Here is a 13,423-nt window from a genome sequence, read left to right on the forward strand (position 1 = left end):
GTAATTTAATCATTTTATTGATAAGGCCAGCATATTATTGATTTAAAAAAAAAATAATGGTCTGTTGGTCATTTCTCTTAAACCAAGGATCCCTAATAGTAGTGAATTCACAATGATGTTAATCAATGGGAGGTGGTGTGCTATCTTAAAATGAGGGTCTTTGGGTAGGTAACCCCTTGTTCACCCACATTCTTGTCACAGAGACATCAATTTCCATATTTGTCTGAGAAAAAGGAACATGCACATTTTCCCATCAGATCTCTGAGCAAACAAAATGAGCACAAAACAATCTAATTTGCCCAAACTTAGAATTTATTTTACTGTCTAAATAGATCTTGGCCTGGATAAATCTTCAAGATATATTTCCTACACTAGTTAGTTTCTGGATAAGGAAGTAGAAAATGGAAAAAAAAAATGTTCTTCCTAGTTGCAATAATTAGTTATTAAATACAAGGGAGTTAGGTTCATTTATTATACAGCTATATAAAATACCCTTTTTTTCCTCTACACTTTGGATAAACTCATCAGCTCCCATGGATTTAATTATCTAAAATATAACTTATAATTCTGTATATCCAATCAAATATCTTCCCTTCTTTGTCTTAAATTACCAGTTGTTTTGAACATTTCAAAATATTTTCTAAAAATCTCCCAAACTCTACATATCCAAAAGCCTTTGTCTTTCCCCAAACCCTTTATATCTTTAAAAATTTTCCCTGTTTCTATTGAAAACAGCTCCATTATTCCAGTTTCCTGGTTCATAACATCAGTATAGTCCTTCACTTCTCATATGACCTTATCCTACACATCCAATCAACTCACAAATCTCATAGTTTCTCACATTTCTCGCACAGCATTTCTCACATCTAACAATTCATCCCTAATCTCATAGTTCATATCTAAGTTTAGGCAATTCGGTGCCATAGTGAATGGAAGAGTGGAATGGGAGTCAGGAAGAAAGACCTGAATTTGAATCCTGACTTATATACTTAATGATTGTGTGACTTTAGACAAGTTGCTTAGCCTCCTGGCCTTAGTTTCCTCATCTGTAAAATAATGATGACAATAATAATTATCTACATTTCAGAATTGTTGTAAAAATCAGAAAGGTGAATAAATGAAAGGAAAAAAAAAAGATTGAAGTATTTTTAAGCACTTGCTTTTTGCAAAACATACTGCTAGGCACTCAGCATGTAAGAAAAGTAGTCATTTCCTTTTGTAGTAATTTCCTTCTCAACAAGGATATCATATTATAGGGGTTGGTGAAACTCTACAATAAACATGCTAGCTATTACTTAGGCTCTAACATTATCTCTTGCTTATATTATTGCAAAATAGTTTTAGTCCTCTAAATTGGTCTTCTTGTTCCAAGTTTTTAACTTCTGAATCAAAAGTTCTATACATTACTCTAATTTTTTTTTTAAATCAACTGTATTCATATCTTATTGCCTCTAGAATAAAACAACCTCCTTTATCTAGCTTTTAAATTCCTTCACTATTCTTATTCAACCTTTCTTTCAAGGCTCTATCACTATCACTTCATCTTCCACACTCTGCAAACTAGTCAAACTGTCTTTTTGTCATAAAGAATAACATTAACTTTCTCCAAGTCTTTTTTTTTTTTTAGTGATTATTGTACTTCCTTTGAACTCTAGAGTTCAAAGAGTTCATTCTGTACTTATTCTACTCATAATATTATATATCTTTTTTAATTTAATTTTTACTTAATATTTCCCTAGGTTACATACAATGTTTTTTTTGTTTTTAAGATTTTTGAGTTCTACATTCTCTCCCTTATCTCTACTCACAATTAAGAAACCGCATGTGAAGTTGTGTAAAGAATTTCCATAAAAGTTAAGTTACAAAGGAAAATATCAATCTCTACCCTAATGAAAATAAAATCCTCAAGAAAAGTTAAGAATGAGGAAAGAATTGAAACACAATCAGTTCTTTCTCTGGATCTGGATAGGATTTTTCATCATGTCAGACTTCAGTTGTGTATAATTATACTACTGAGAATAACAAAGTAGTTTATAGCTAGTCATCTCAGAACATTATTATTATTACTTTGTATGCAGTATATTTCACTTTGTTCATGGAGGACTTTCCAGGGTTTTGTTTTTGTTTTTTGTTTTTGTTTTTTTCCTTAGAGCCTCCCACTCATCATTTCTCAGAAAATAATAATATTACATCAAAGAAACTTGCTTTATTTATTTTTTTACAATTACTTTTGATAATTGTATTTCCCCCCATTTAGTCTTTCTCTCCTTTTACCTTATCCCTCTTCAAACATGTTTTTGCTACTGACCACTCCCTCCCCGAATATGCCCTCTCTTTTATCACCCTCTTTTCCCATATCCCATTCTTCTCTCTTTTTTTTTTTTCCCTACAGAGTAAGAAAGATTTCCATATCTGTTTTGAGTATATATGTTATTTCCCATTTGAGCCAGTTCTGATGAGAGTAATATTCATTCCCTCCTCCTTTCGTCCCCCTCTTCCCTTCCACGTAAAAGCTTTTTCTTGCCTCTTTTTTTATGGCAGATAATTTGCACCATTCCACTTGCCCCTTTCCCTTTCTCCCAGGCCAATACTCTTTTACTCGTAATTTCATCATTTTTTAAAAATATATATTATCCCTTCCTAATCAACTCTTCTCCTCTCTCTCTCTCTCTCTCTCTCTCTCTCTCTCTCTCTCTCTGTATATATATATATGTGTGTGTGTGTGTATATATATATATATATAATACTCCTAATTACCATAATAAGGAGAACTTTCTAATGAGTTACACATATTCTTCCATATAGGAATACAAACAGATAAACCTTATTAAGTCTCTTATGATATCACTTTCCTGATCACCTCCTTATACTTCTCCAGAATCCTTTATTTGAAAATCAAATTTTTCATTCGGTTCTTATATTTTCATCACAAATATTTGGAAATTCTTTATTTCATTGAATGATTACCTTTTCCTCAAAAGGATTACCTTCAGTTTTGCTGAACAGGTGATCCTTAGTTTCATTCCTAGCTCAATTGCTTTTCAGAATATTAGAAGCTTCTAGATCTTGTGTTATCCTGACTGTAACTCCACTATACTTAAATTGTTTCTTTCTGGATGCTTGCAATATTTTTTCTTGCCTTGAGGGTTCTGGAATTTGGATATAATATTCCTGGGAGTTTTCATTTTGATATCTCTTTTAGAAGGCAATCAGTGGATTCTTTCAATTTCTATTTTACTTTCTTGCTCTAGAATATCAGGACAGCTTTCATTGATAATTTCTTGAAAGATGATGTATAGGTTCTTTTTTTTTATCATTACTTTCAGGTAGACCAATAATTTTTAAAAAATTTTTTTCCTGGATCTATTTTCCAGATTGGTTGTTTTTCCAATGAGATATTTCACTTTTTCCCCATTTTTTTTTTTTTGGTTTAGCTTTATTTTGATCTCTCATAAAGTCATTAGCTTCCATTTGCTCAATTCTATTTTTAAGAAATTGTTTGCCTCAGTGAGCTTTTGTACACACAAATAAATTCTATTGAAAACATATACATTTATGTATATCTATATACATGTGTACATATGACTTTATAATCAGCAAGACCTATTATATTTTCTAGTATTATATAATTTATTTTGAGAGAAATACTGCTATCTGAGTCTACTCATTATTCTCAAGTATATTTGGAAGGAATGTGTCTCTGTATGTGTTTCTATAACTAAATCAACTAATGTAATTAGCAAGGAAAAATAATTTCAAAAGTCATAAATTTCCCTTCTGTTTATGTTTTTATTCACCACAACAATTGTAAAATTTTCAATTTTTCTTTGTGTGGACTACCTAATAGAAGTGAAAACCCAATTTCATTTCTTAAGGAGCCTAATTGAGAAGCAAAATGATGAAATGGATGCCTGGAAGAGGGAAATGAACACAACCTGACTTTGACACTACTGACTAATTAACTCCGAACAATTCACATAGTCTCTTTCAGTCTAGCCTTCTTGTATATGTTCCAGAGAAGTTGTCAATTTGTGTTGGTAGGGTAAATCACACATTAGAAATTCTGTACACTGATGAAATCACAGGCCTAAACCAAAAGACAAAACAAAACAAACAAAAAACACGAAACTCAAGTCATAATCAAATTTTAGAAGTTTAATTAAATAATTAAGCTAACAGAGGAGAGAGATTATTTGTTAATTGTTCTTACAATTGCAAATGTTAACTACTGTTTTGATCATCATCACCCTTATTGTCATCCTTTAAAAAGCCTTCTAAGATGCACTGCAAAAGCAGAGTTCATTTGTTTTCAACTAAGGAGATCCATTTCAAAGAACAAGATCAAAAAGAGATTCTTTATCAAAAATAACATTACTGTGTACTCCATTGCCATCCTCTGATGTAGGTAAAGAAATTTGGAACCTTAGCTGTGCCTCTCTCTATAGGTAGGGATAGAATCTTGGCATCAGTTCTTATTGAGAAACATTCTCTCCAACACTCAAAAAAGCTACCTATTGAGCATGGAACACAAGAATCATTTCCAGATGAAAGAAAGTCATCAGCTCTCCAAAAAGAAGCTGTGCTCTGAATTGATTTTTTTTTTTTTAATCACTTGAAAGGAATTCAGAAAAAAATGTTGATTTTCACCTTTGGGTATGAACCATTTTGTAGATGTCAATGTTCTATTCTGTAAAGGACAGCTAAGAAAAGCTATTTTTATATCATGTTAGAGAAGAAAACTATTATGATTTTGAAAATTTTTCCTTTAAGGTTTTTCCCAATATAATGCTTTCCTTTTCTTAGGCCCATTACAATTTGAAGACACTTTCTCACATTTACTAGGAATTCTTTTTCAGCATTCTTTCCACTTGTAAGAATCTTTACAATTTTATCTATAAAGCTGTTTTATACCATAGGCAAACTTATTCAGGATATCGTGATTCTTTATTCCCTTACTGGGTTTTAATAATCCCTGTTCCATGGAAAAGAATTCCTACAGGCCTAATTTGTTATACTTTTGTAAAGATTTAAAATTTGACCAATTATGTAGAGTTTCATCTCCATTCTTAATGCTTCAAGAAGTGCAAAAATTAATTCCTCAGAATATTTCCCCATTATCTGCTAACTGAAAATCAAAATTGTGGCTTTCTGATTTAATGTGTGCTTTGCAAATCAACTAAATATTAGATATCACTATTATTATTTTATCAAATTATAACTGGGATGATACTTCCCAGAATATTAGAAGAGCAAGAAAAATAATTGTTCATTAAATTAACTTTCATTTCCCCTTTCTACATCCCCTAATGTAATATAGTTTTTGTAGGAAGATGGGAAAAGCAAAAAGAATTTAGCAGCATATTTGTCATATTATGTGAAATTAATCTGTTTATTATATCATTTATCATAAAATATCTCAATCAAGCCAACTACTTCATCATTTGTCAAATAAAAGTTGATTTGATTTTAAATTGCATTTTGTGATTTTAAATTTAGTTCAGTGCAATTAAAAATAAACTTTTATATGTAGTTAAAATTTAAATTATTAAATTAAATTAAAATTAAGAATAAACTTTTACTTAAAGTTAAATAGTGATAAAAGAATGATAGCATGCTGCAGGAGACAGAGATAATCTTGGGGTCAGAATAGTTTAAGCTGTAAGTGCTACTTCTAATATACACTAACTCTCAGACTGGCAAATTCCTTTACCTTTTGGTGCCCCCTGAAGGTTCATGAAATAGTAAATATCAGAGTGTTGTTTTGTTTTGATACAGAGGTTCTTCTTATTGACAATTCCCTAAGCCATTGAAATCATAGAATAAAGTCCTTTTCTCTTCTTCTTCTTTCTTTCTGTGTTCTTCTTTGTCTTCTTCCTTGTCTTTGTCTTCTTCATCTTTATTTTCTATGTCATCATCTTCTTCATCTTCATTGTCTTCTTCTTTGTCTCCATCTTTGGTCTTCTTCATCATCTTCTCCTTCTTCTTTTCTTCTTCTTCTTCTTCTGCTGCTGTTTCTTCTGCTGCTGCTTCTTTCTTCTTCTTCTCTTCCATCCCATTCTCCTTTTCTCCTCCTTTTCTTTCTCCTCTTCCTACATTCACTTCTTCTTTTGCTTCTTCTTCTGCTGCTTCTGCTCCTTCTCCTGTTCTTTCCTTCCTCTTCCTCCTCCTTCACCATTAAAACTACAACTATCATTACTACCACCACCACTATTACTACTATAACTCTTATTTTTACTACTAATTCTATTGCTACTATTGTCATAATATAGAATGGATATAAAGGACATAAAAAAACCTTCTATATAATTGAGCTGAGTTTTGAATAATGAGTTCCAGTTGTTTATTTTCATTGGATCATAGAAGTTACAGTTGGGAAAATAATTGCACAACCAGAATTTTCAACTTTGCTCTATTATGAGCTGCCAGAAACCAGGGACCATCTTGTATTTGTTTGTATCTTCCTTGATCTGTATAATCCTTACTGGGATTATATTCTCTTTTTCCAAAACCTTAGAAAATTTAATTGAATTTGTTGGATTTTATCAATAAAATCTTTCTCAGAGACAAGTTAATGAGTTTGATATTATACTAAAGATGATAAATCATTTGACTTTGTATACTTCCTTGGTCACAAAGCAAAACCAGGTTAGTGCTTTCTTATTGTATCTTTAGATTCCACTAAATATTAAAATAGAGACCAACTTTACACTTTTGTGGGACTTAAAGATTTTTCTGTTTTCTTTCTTTATAGATAATATAGGATTGTTGTTAAAGAGGTAAGTCCATGTGTTCCTCTAGAACCAAGCTAATGTCCCAACATTTAGTAAGAAAAAAACAAACAAAAATCTCACACTAAAATAACAACCTCCACAACAACAGTGTTTCATGTCTAAGGAGTTTATTATCAGAAAGTCATTGATAATCATCTATAAAGCTCAGAGTATCATTTCATCTTTAAATTATCTGAAGGTCCTCTTAATGTGATTCTACTAATATGGTCATAATTCAAAAGTGTGTAAGGGTTACATGGTAGTTGGTGGTGGTATAATTAGATAATTGCTTTTTCAACATAAAATATACCATATTATAGATTTGGACAAGAAGCTAGATTGCTTAGATGACAGTCTTAGAGTCAGGAAGACCTGAGATCTATTCCTGCTTTATTAGATATGCTATTCATCTCTTTTGCCACAGTTTCCTTATCTATAGCAAGAGGTTAATAATAGCACCTACTTCACAGCGTTTTTATGAGGATGAATGAGACAAATATAAAACACTTTGCAAACCTTAAAGTGTCTGTCCCACAACACTTCAACCATATTTATATTATGACTACATTAGTGAAACCACCTAGTTGTTCAAATGGTAAAAGGAGAATTATACTGATCTCTGCTACTTTGGGAAATTTCCAATGTAATAGAAGTTCACTATGTATATACCTACTATAACTTGCTCATCTAACCAATACTGATAAGCTGGCTGAAATGGATATTGTTTGCCTCTGCCCCTAATCCCATTGCTGTTCTTTCTTATCCTTGCTGAGAACCAAAAGAAGTAGAAGGAAAGCAAGAATAAACTGGTAGCTCTATTTTCACACGAAATTTGTCAGCATTAGGATTGTGGAACTACGATGAAACAACAATTTATTTTCAATATCATTTTTCACTCATGTTTTAAATAAAATATCTTCCAGTAGTAGGCTAGAGATGCTAAGATTTACCCTTATAAAGTCACAGATTTAATATGACCTGTTAGATTATTTGCAAAAGAATCCGGACAGATTCCAAGATCTGTCCTAACTGAAGGAAGTTTGGTTCCAATTTCCCCTAGTGTATAAAGTGCTGACACTTTTAAATATGGGTTCAAATCCTACCTCTGATATACTACCTGTGTGACCTTGGGCTAATAGGCATTAGGTTTGTCATATTTAAAATGGTGGGTTCATCTCTATCACAAAATGAGGAAATATTGTAGAACTTAGGTGGATGTTGGAATACACAGGAGAGCTGTTGGAATACACGGGAGCCACCTGACAGTGTTTGCTGGAGATCCAATCCAGAATGGATCTCCTCTTGTGAGAGGATAATACAAGGAGACTGAGAAGCAGTTAATGTTCTCTAACCTCTCTGACTGAGAAGCTACTGCATTGTCTGATCTCTATCCTCTTCCCTCTGCCTCCAATTTATCTCATTTCCAGTCCACAACACCTGTGTCAGCAAAGGCTGCCTTGCAACTCCTTCAGATGTTAAGATTCACATCTGTGGAGGGTCTCAGAGAATTGATCTGTGCCTTAACAATTCCCCATTTTTTTGTTTTTTGCTGTTATTTCCCCTCCACAGCATGGTCCACACACTGAGGAATATAAGAAGCACTATCACTTCTGGATGGTTGTAGAAAGTGTTGATCCAGGCAAACTTTCAAATGGGGAAGAGGATTGTAGTCAGAACATGCATTTAAGTCTCTCATCAGTATCCTGGCTCGGCCCTTTGATGTGTTGGCCAATTTAATTACCCCAACTAAAAAAGTCTTACCAAGGCTCTTCTTCCTTAACTCTGGAAGGATCCTTCTCATGATCATCTCTTATTCTTCTTGAAATTCTTATGGTTCTTATGTCCCACATTGGGTACCATATGTTGGAATACACTGGAGAGCTACCTGACAGTGGCTGGCAGAGATCCAATCCAGAATGGATCTCCTCTTGTAAGAGGATGATGCAAGGAGACTGAGAGACAGTTGCTGTTCTCTGACCTCTCTGACTGAGAGGCCATTGAGTTGTTTGACATCTCTCCTCTTCCCTCTAGCTCCAATTTATCTCATTCCCAGGCCGCAACACTTGTCAGTAAAGGCTGCCTTGCAACTCCCTCAGATGTTATGATTCACAGCTGTGGAGGCTCTCAGAGAATTGACCTGTCCCTTAACAGGCAGAAGACTATTTAACATTAGAAGAGTTGGAGAATGTTTTTTTAAAGGCTCGGGCATAAGGTCTGACATGCCCTTAGCTCAGGGACACACCATATTTCTCTAGCTTTAATAATCCAGCAAATTTCATAATGCTGATTATTATTTACACCACAGTAGCTCATCACAGAGCTCAGTAAGCTATGGAAAGATTGTGACCTGCATCAGTGGAAGAAATGTGTACAATAAAATGACAGATTCTTGAAATATATATTAATTTTATAAATGAGAGGTGACAAAGAATTTTAAGGGTAGATGCATAAGAATGTTTATTTTAATTATATATGCTTCCAGAAAACTCCCATAATTTTTCTTGCAACCCACTATCTTATTGTTTTACTATATGAAGAGCTACAAAAAGAACTGTACTACCTCAAATTTTCTTAATTAAACTCAGGGGTACTTTTAAACTCCTTATTTTATACATTTCAAATATAGCTTGATATTCTTTACATATTTACATTAAATGAATTTTGTCTAATATGATGGTATTTTGCTAATAATTCCCCCCCTTCTCTTCCTTCCTGAAGAATAAATTCCCACCTTTTAAATTTAAAATTTCCCAGAAGAACATAGGAGTACATAAAAATTAGCTTTGTTTTTAGCACATTTAGCATTGCGTTTCAATATATTTTAGAATAATAAAAAGTTGAAATAGATAGCTAAATGAGGTACAACATAATAATAAAGTGTTATACTTGGAATTAAGAACACGTGTTCATATACCATATGTCTGATATTTACAAGCTTTGTGACTGGTCAACTCCACTTAAATCTCTGAACCTTGCTTTTCTCATCTGTGAAATACAAATGGTATATACATACTTTACAGTATTGTTTTGAAGATTAAGAAGTCCCAAAGTCTTGATGCAGTAATAGCTTAAAACTATTCTAAAATTTTTGGAAACTTTTTATATGTACTGTGTTTTGCATTATCTTTAAGCTCTATCAAAATGATTACTATGATTATTAATATTATTATTAATTTTACTACTATGTAAAATTCTATAGATTAGTATAAAGGGAAGATTGGGAAACATTTGCAAGTCAATTTCAGAATTGTCTCATTATTTTTCTTTTTTCTTGCAGCCTAATCCCTTGGGGTTTTCTCTCCATCAGTCAGCCTCTTCCTTTCTGAACCTCAGGCTATTATTGGATCCTCAAGTTCCATGCCCCATCATTACTGACAACTTGATAAACACTCTTCATTTACATTTGCCATGCTGTAGCTCACCTAGGGGAAGACCTCTAAAGTTTCCCCATCTTCTTTCTTGCCCGTGCAGCTTATTTCCTTGATTCTTGATGGACATTTCCCTCTCTTCAGAGAAAGTACATATTTCCTCTTAGGGAAAGACTTTTTCAAGAGATTTAATTGCTCTCATCAAACTGAGACTCCTATTCCCCTCTTCATGGAGTGAGGGTATCTTCATTTTAGCCTTTGGAACATTTTCTCTTCTGATTCTGAAGAAGATCAATGGTTCCTTCACAAACCCAGGAGTTCTGATAACAGCAGTTTTGCCATTGCCTTCTCTTCTGCCAAACATCTAACCATTATCCAGATTGAAACTTCAATTCCTTCTTGCTTTATGTAAAATCACTATCAACAATGCCAATAATCTTTTCAGTTTGTCCCATTCTGAACTCTGAAAAGGCAAACCTCATAGCACATTACTCTTTACATATTTTTTGCAATCCACATTGACCATTCAGAAATTTCTTTAAAAGATTAAAATATTTGTGGCATACCATGAATACAGATTTTAATCATTATTCTCTGTTTTCTTGTTTAGAACATTAGAAATCTTTTTAGTTTTGTACATTAACCAAAATTTTTGTAAATGAAAAAGGGCAGGGATAATGATTTTTCACTAACTTTTCACATTTTGTTGTGTGGCCTTTAATAAACAATTTTAGTGGTGGATTGTGTTAATATATATAATAATTATTACACATAAATAATTAATTATATGAATATAATTAATAATTATAATAATAATATAAATATATAATATAATAATAAAATAATACTTTTTGTCCAGAAAGCATAATCATAGCACTATATTTTATAATTTCATTCTCTTTTGTATGTTCCCAAAATGGAAAACTTTGTTTTGAAGAATACCTTTAGGGAGTATGAAGCTTTTATATGCATGTACAATTAAGTGTAATGTGCAGCTCATCTCTTAATTACAAATAATTCTTTTTAGGTTATTCATAGAAATTCTAGAAGAAAGTCTATGAGCAACATGTGATCTTTAAATCATTGTATTATAATGGGAATATTTGAGCATGATTACATACCTTATATTTCTAACCATTTAAAAAAAATATTCTTAGAATTCTACGGCCCTTCTTGGTGTCTGACTCCTGCAGATAGAGGACTTTGCAAGGCCAATGAGAAAAGATTTTATTTTAATTCTGCTATTGGAAAATGCCGTTCTTTTAACTACAGTGGATGTGGTGGGAATGAAAATAATTTCATTTCTAAAAAATCATGTCTCAAGACTTGTAAGAAAGGTATGAAAATCCTTTTCTAACTTAAATGAAAGTGTCTAAAGAATTGTGTATATTTTATAAGCAGATTAAAATTTTGGATGTTATTACATGAACATATATAGAGTAAATGCAAAAAAGTAGGAGCTTTATTTTTAAAAAGAAGAAGAGGAGGAGGATGGAGAAGCAGCAGATACTTTCTAGTCTATCCCTATCTAAGGAAATATCTGTCATTACTAATTGGAATAATTCTATCACATATATATATATATATATATATATATATATATATATATATATATATAGACTTTGTGTAGGAAATCATGAAGCTTACTAATTATCATTTGTCTTAATGATTTTCTAATAATTTCTGGCTTTTAAAAATTCAAGTTCAAGTGAATGTGTCAAAGGTTATCTATTTTCTTGCTCAAATTAACATTAATTTCTTGCAGGAGAAATATAAAAGTCAATAGGACTTTCCCTCATCTCTATAACATGTTATGCTTATTTAATTCAGGACACCAACCACAGCAAGTGGTAGACATACATATGAAAATTCTGTTATCCATCTCTCCAAAAAAAAAAAAAAAAATATATATATATATATATATATATATATATACTTATTTTAATGATTAATAATAGATAATTATTATAGATCAGTATTAGATATTAGATAATTCCACTTTTCTGATGTTGTTTCAAAAAATAGTTTGATTTAAAGTTGACCAGCTTTATATAAACAATAGCATTTATTTTTGTTCTTCATATAGGTTTTAGTAGACGAGTTAAAGGTGGATTAATCAAAACCAAGAGAAAAAGAAAGAAACAACCAGTGAAGATAATATATGAAGAAATCATTGTTGAAAAGACATAGCTTCCTTACAAAATAACATGAGATTGAAGGCAACCCATTATATGATATTGTGCTTGCAAAATGCAGAATGGATTGCAATTTAGACAAATTAGCAAAAAATAATTCATTGATTAGACTCTAGAAATTTATTTTAATTATACTTCAATAAATGACTTTGTGAAATGTAGATTATCTACAAATTGTATAACTGTATTTTTCATAGTGCTTAAGTTTTTCTAAACAATTCACAAATCATTTTCACATTACTAAAATACTAGTATGTGAAATTCAAAGTGACTTATGTTGTATTTTGTTAATCCATTTATGTAAGTTTCCAGCTAATAGACAACATCTTCTAATCTCTCCCTTTTATCCCCTAATTGGATTTACATTTCTGATATCTTATAGCCAAGAAGGGTGCTTCCTTGAGATTAAATTTATCTATGGAGCCTTTTTTGTTTTCCTTTGCCCTCAAGGACTAGCCAGCTATCTTGTAAATTTGAATACAGTCAGTAGTAGTAGATTTTACCAAAAGTACTTTTCCCTCTGTATTTTTCAATTTTAGTCCAATGTAAAAAAAATATATAAAGATCCTAAATTGTCTTTATTGAAGCTATGTCAAGGCATAGAACTAATCTAAACCTTGTATTTAATATCCAAAATCTGCAGGAATTCACCAAACAGAACAAATTAGTGACTCCATTCTTCATGTCAACAAAGTCAAATGCAAAAAAAAAAAAAAAAAAAAAAAAAAAAAAAAAAAAAACGGAAAAAGAGATTTTAAAAGTTAAGAAAATATATTTATACTTTTGGTTTTATGAAATTCCATTTACTTACATTATAAAAATCTCATTTCCCTGTTGACATTTACTTATATAGTTCTATAGATTATTCACAAAGTATTTCATTGAATTTACATTAGGTGAAATAATGTATGTTACAATAAAAAACTATCAATAGTGAAAAAACAATTTAACAAATTCCTATACCTCATCTTTCATTCTCACAACTCTACCTCTATACAAATGACAACATCTCTAGGACTCATTTTTTCCCCAATTCTTCTTTGAAATTTTCCAAGAAGATAAGATATCCAGTATCATTATTACCATAATT

General features: G+C 31.5%; 1 protein-coding gene across 1 annotated transcript in view; it reads left to right on the top strand.

The window, feature by feature from the left end:
* The window catches only part of TFPI (tissue factor pathway inhibitor), a 128,085-nt gene extending 115,009 nt beyond the window's left edge, over nt 1–13,076 (top strand). The window contains exons 7-8 of the mRNA XM_074302907.1: nt 11,296–11,475; nt 12,225–13,076. Of these exons, the coding sequence (XP_074159008.1) occupies nt 11,296–11,475; nt 12,225–12,328 (284 nt within the window). The 3' untranslated portion in view covers nt 12,329–13,076. The remainder of the gene's footprint in view (nt 1–11,295; nt 11,476–12,224) is intronic.
* Nucleotides 13,077–13,423: the final 347 nt, after the last annotated feature.

Source organism: Sminthopsis crassicaudata, chromosome 3 (assembly GCF_048593235.1).
Source record: "Sminthopsis crassicaudata isolate SCR6 chromosome 3, ASM4859323v1, whole genome shotgun sequence".
Lineage (NCBI taxonomy): Eukaryota > Metazoa > Chordata > Mammalia > Dasyuromorphia > Dasyuridae > Sminthopsis > Sminthopsis crassicaudata.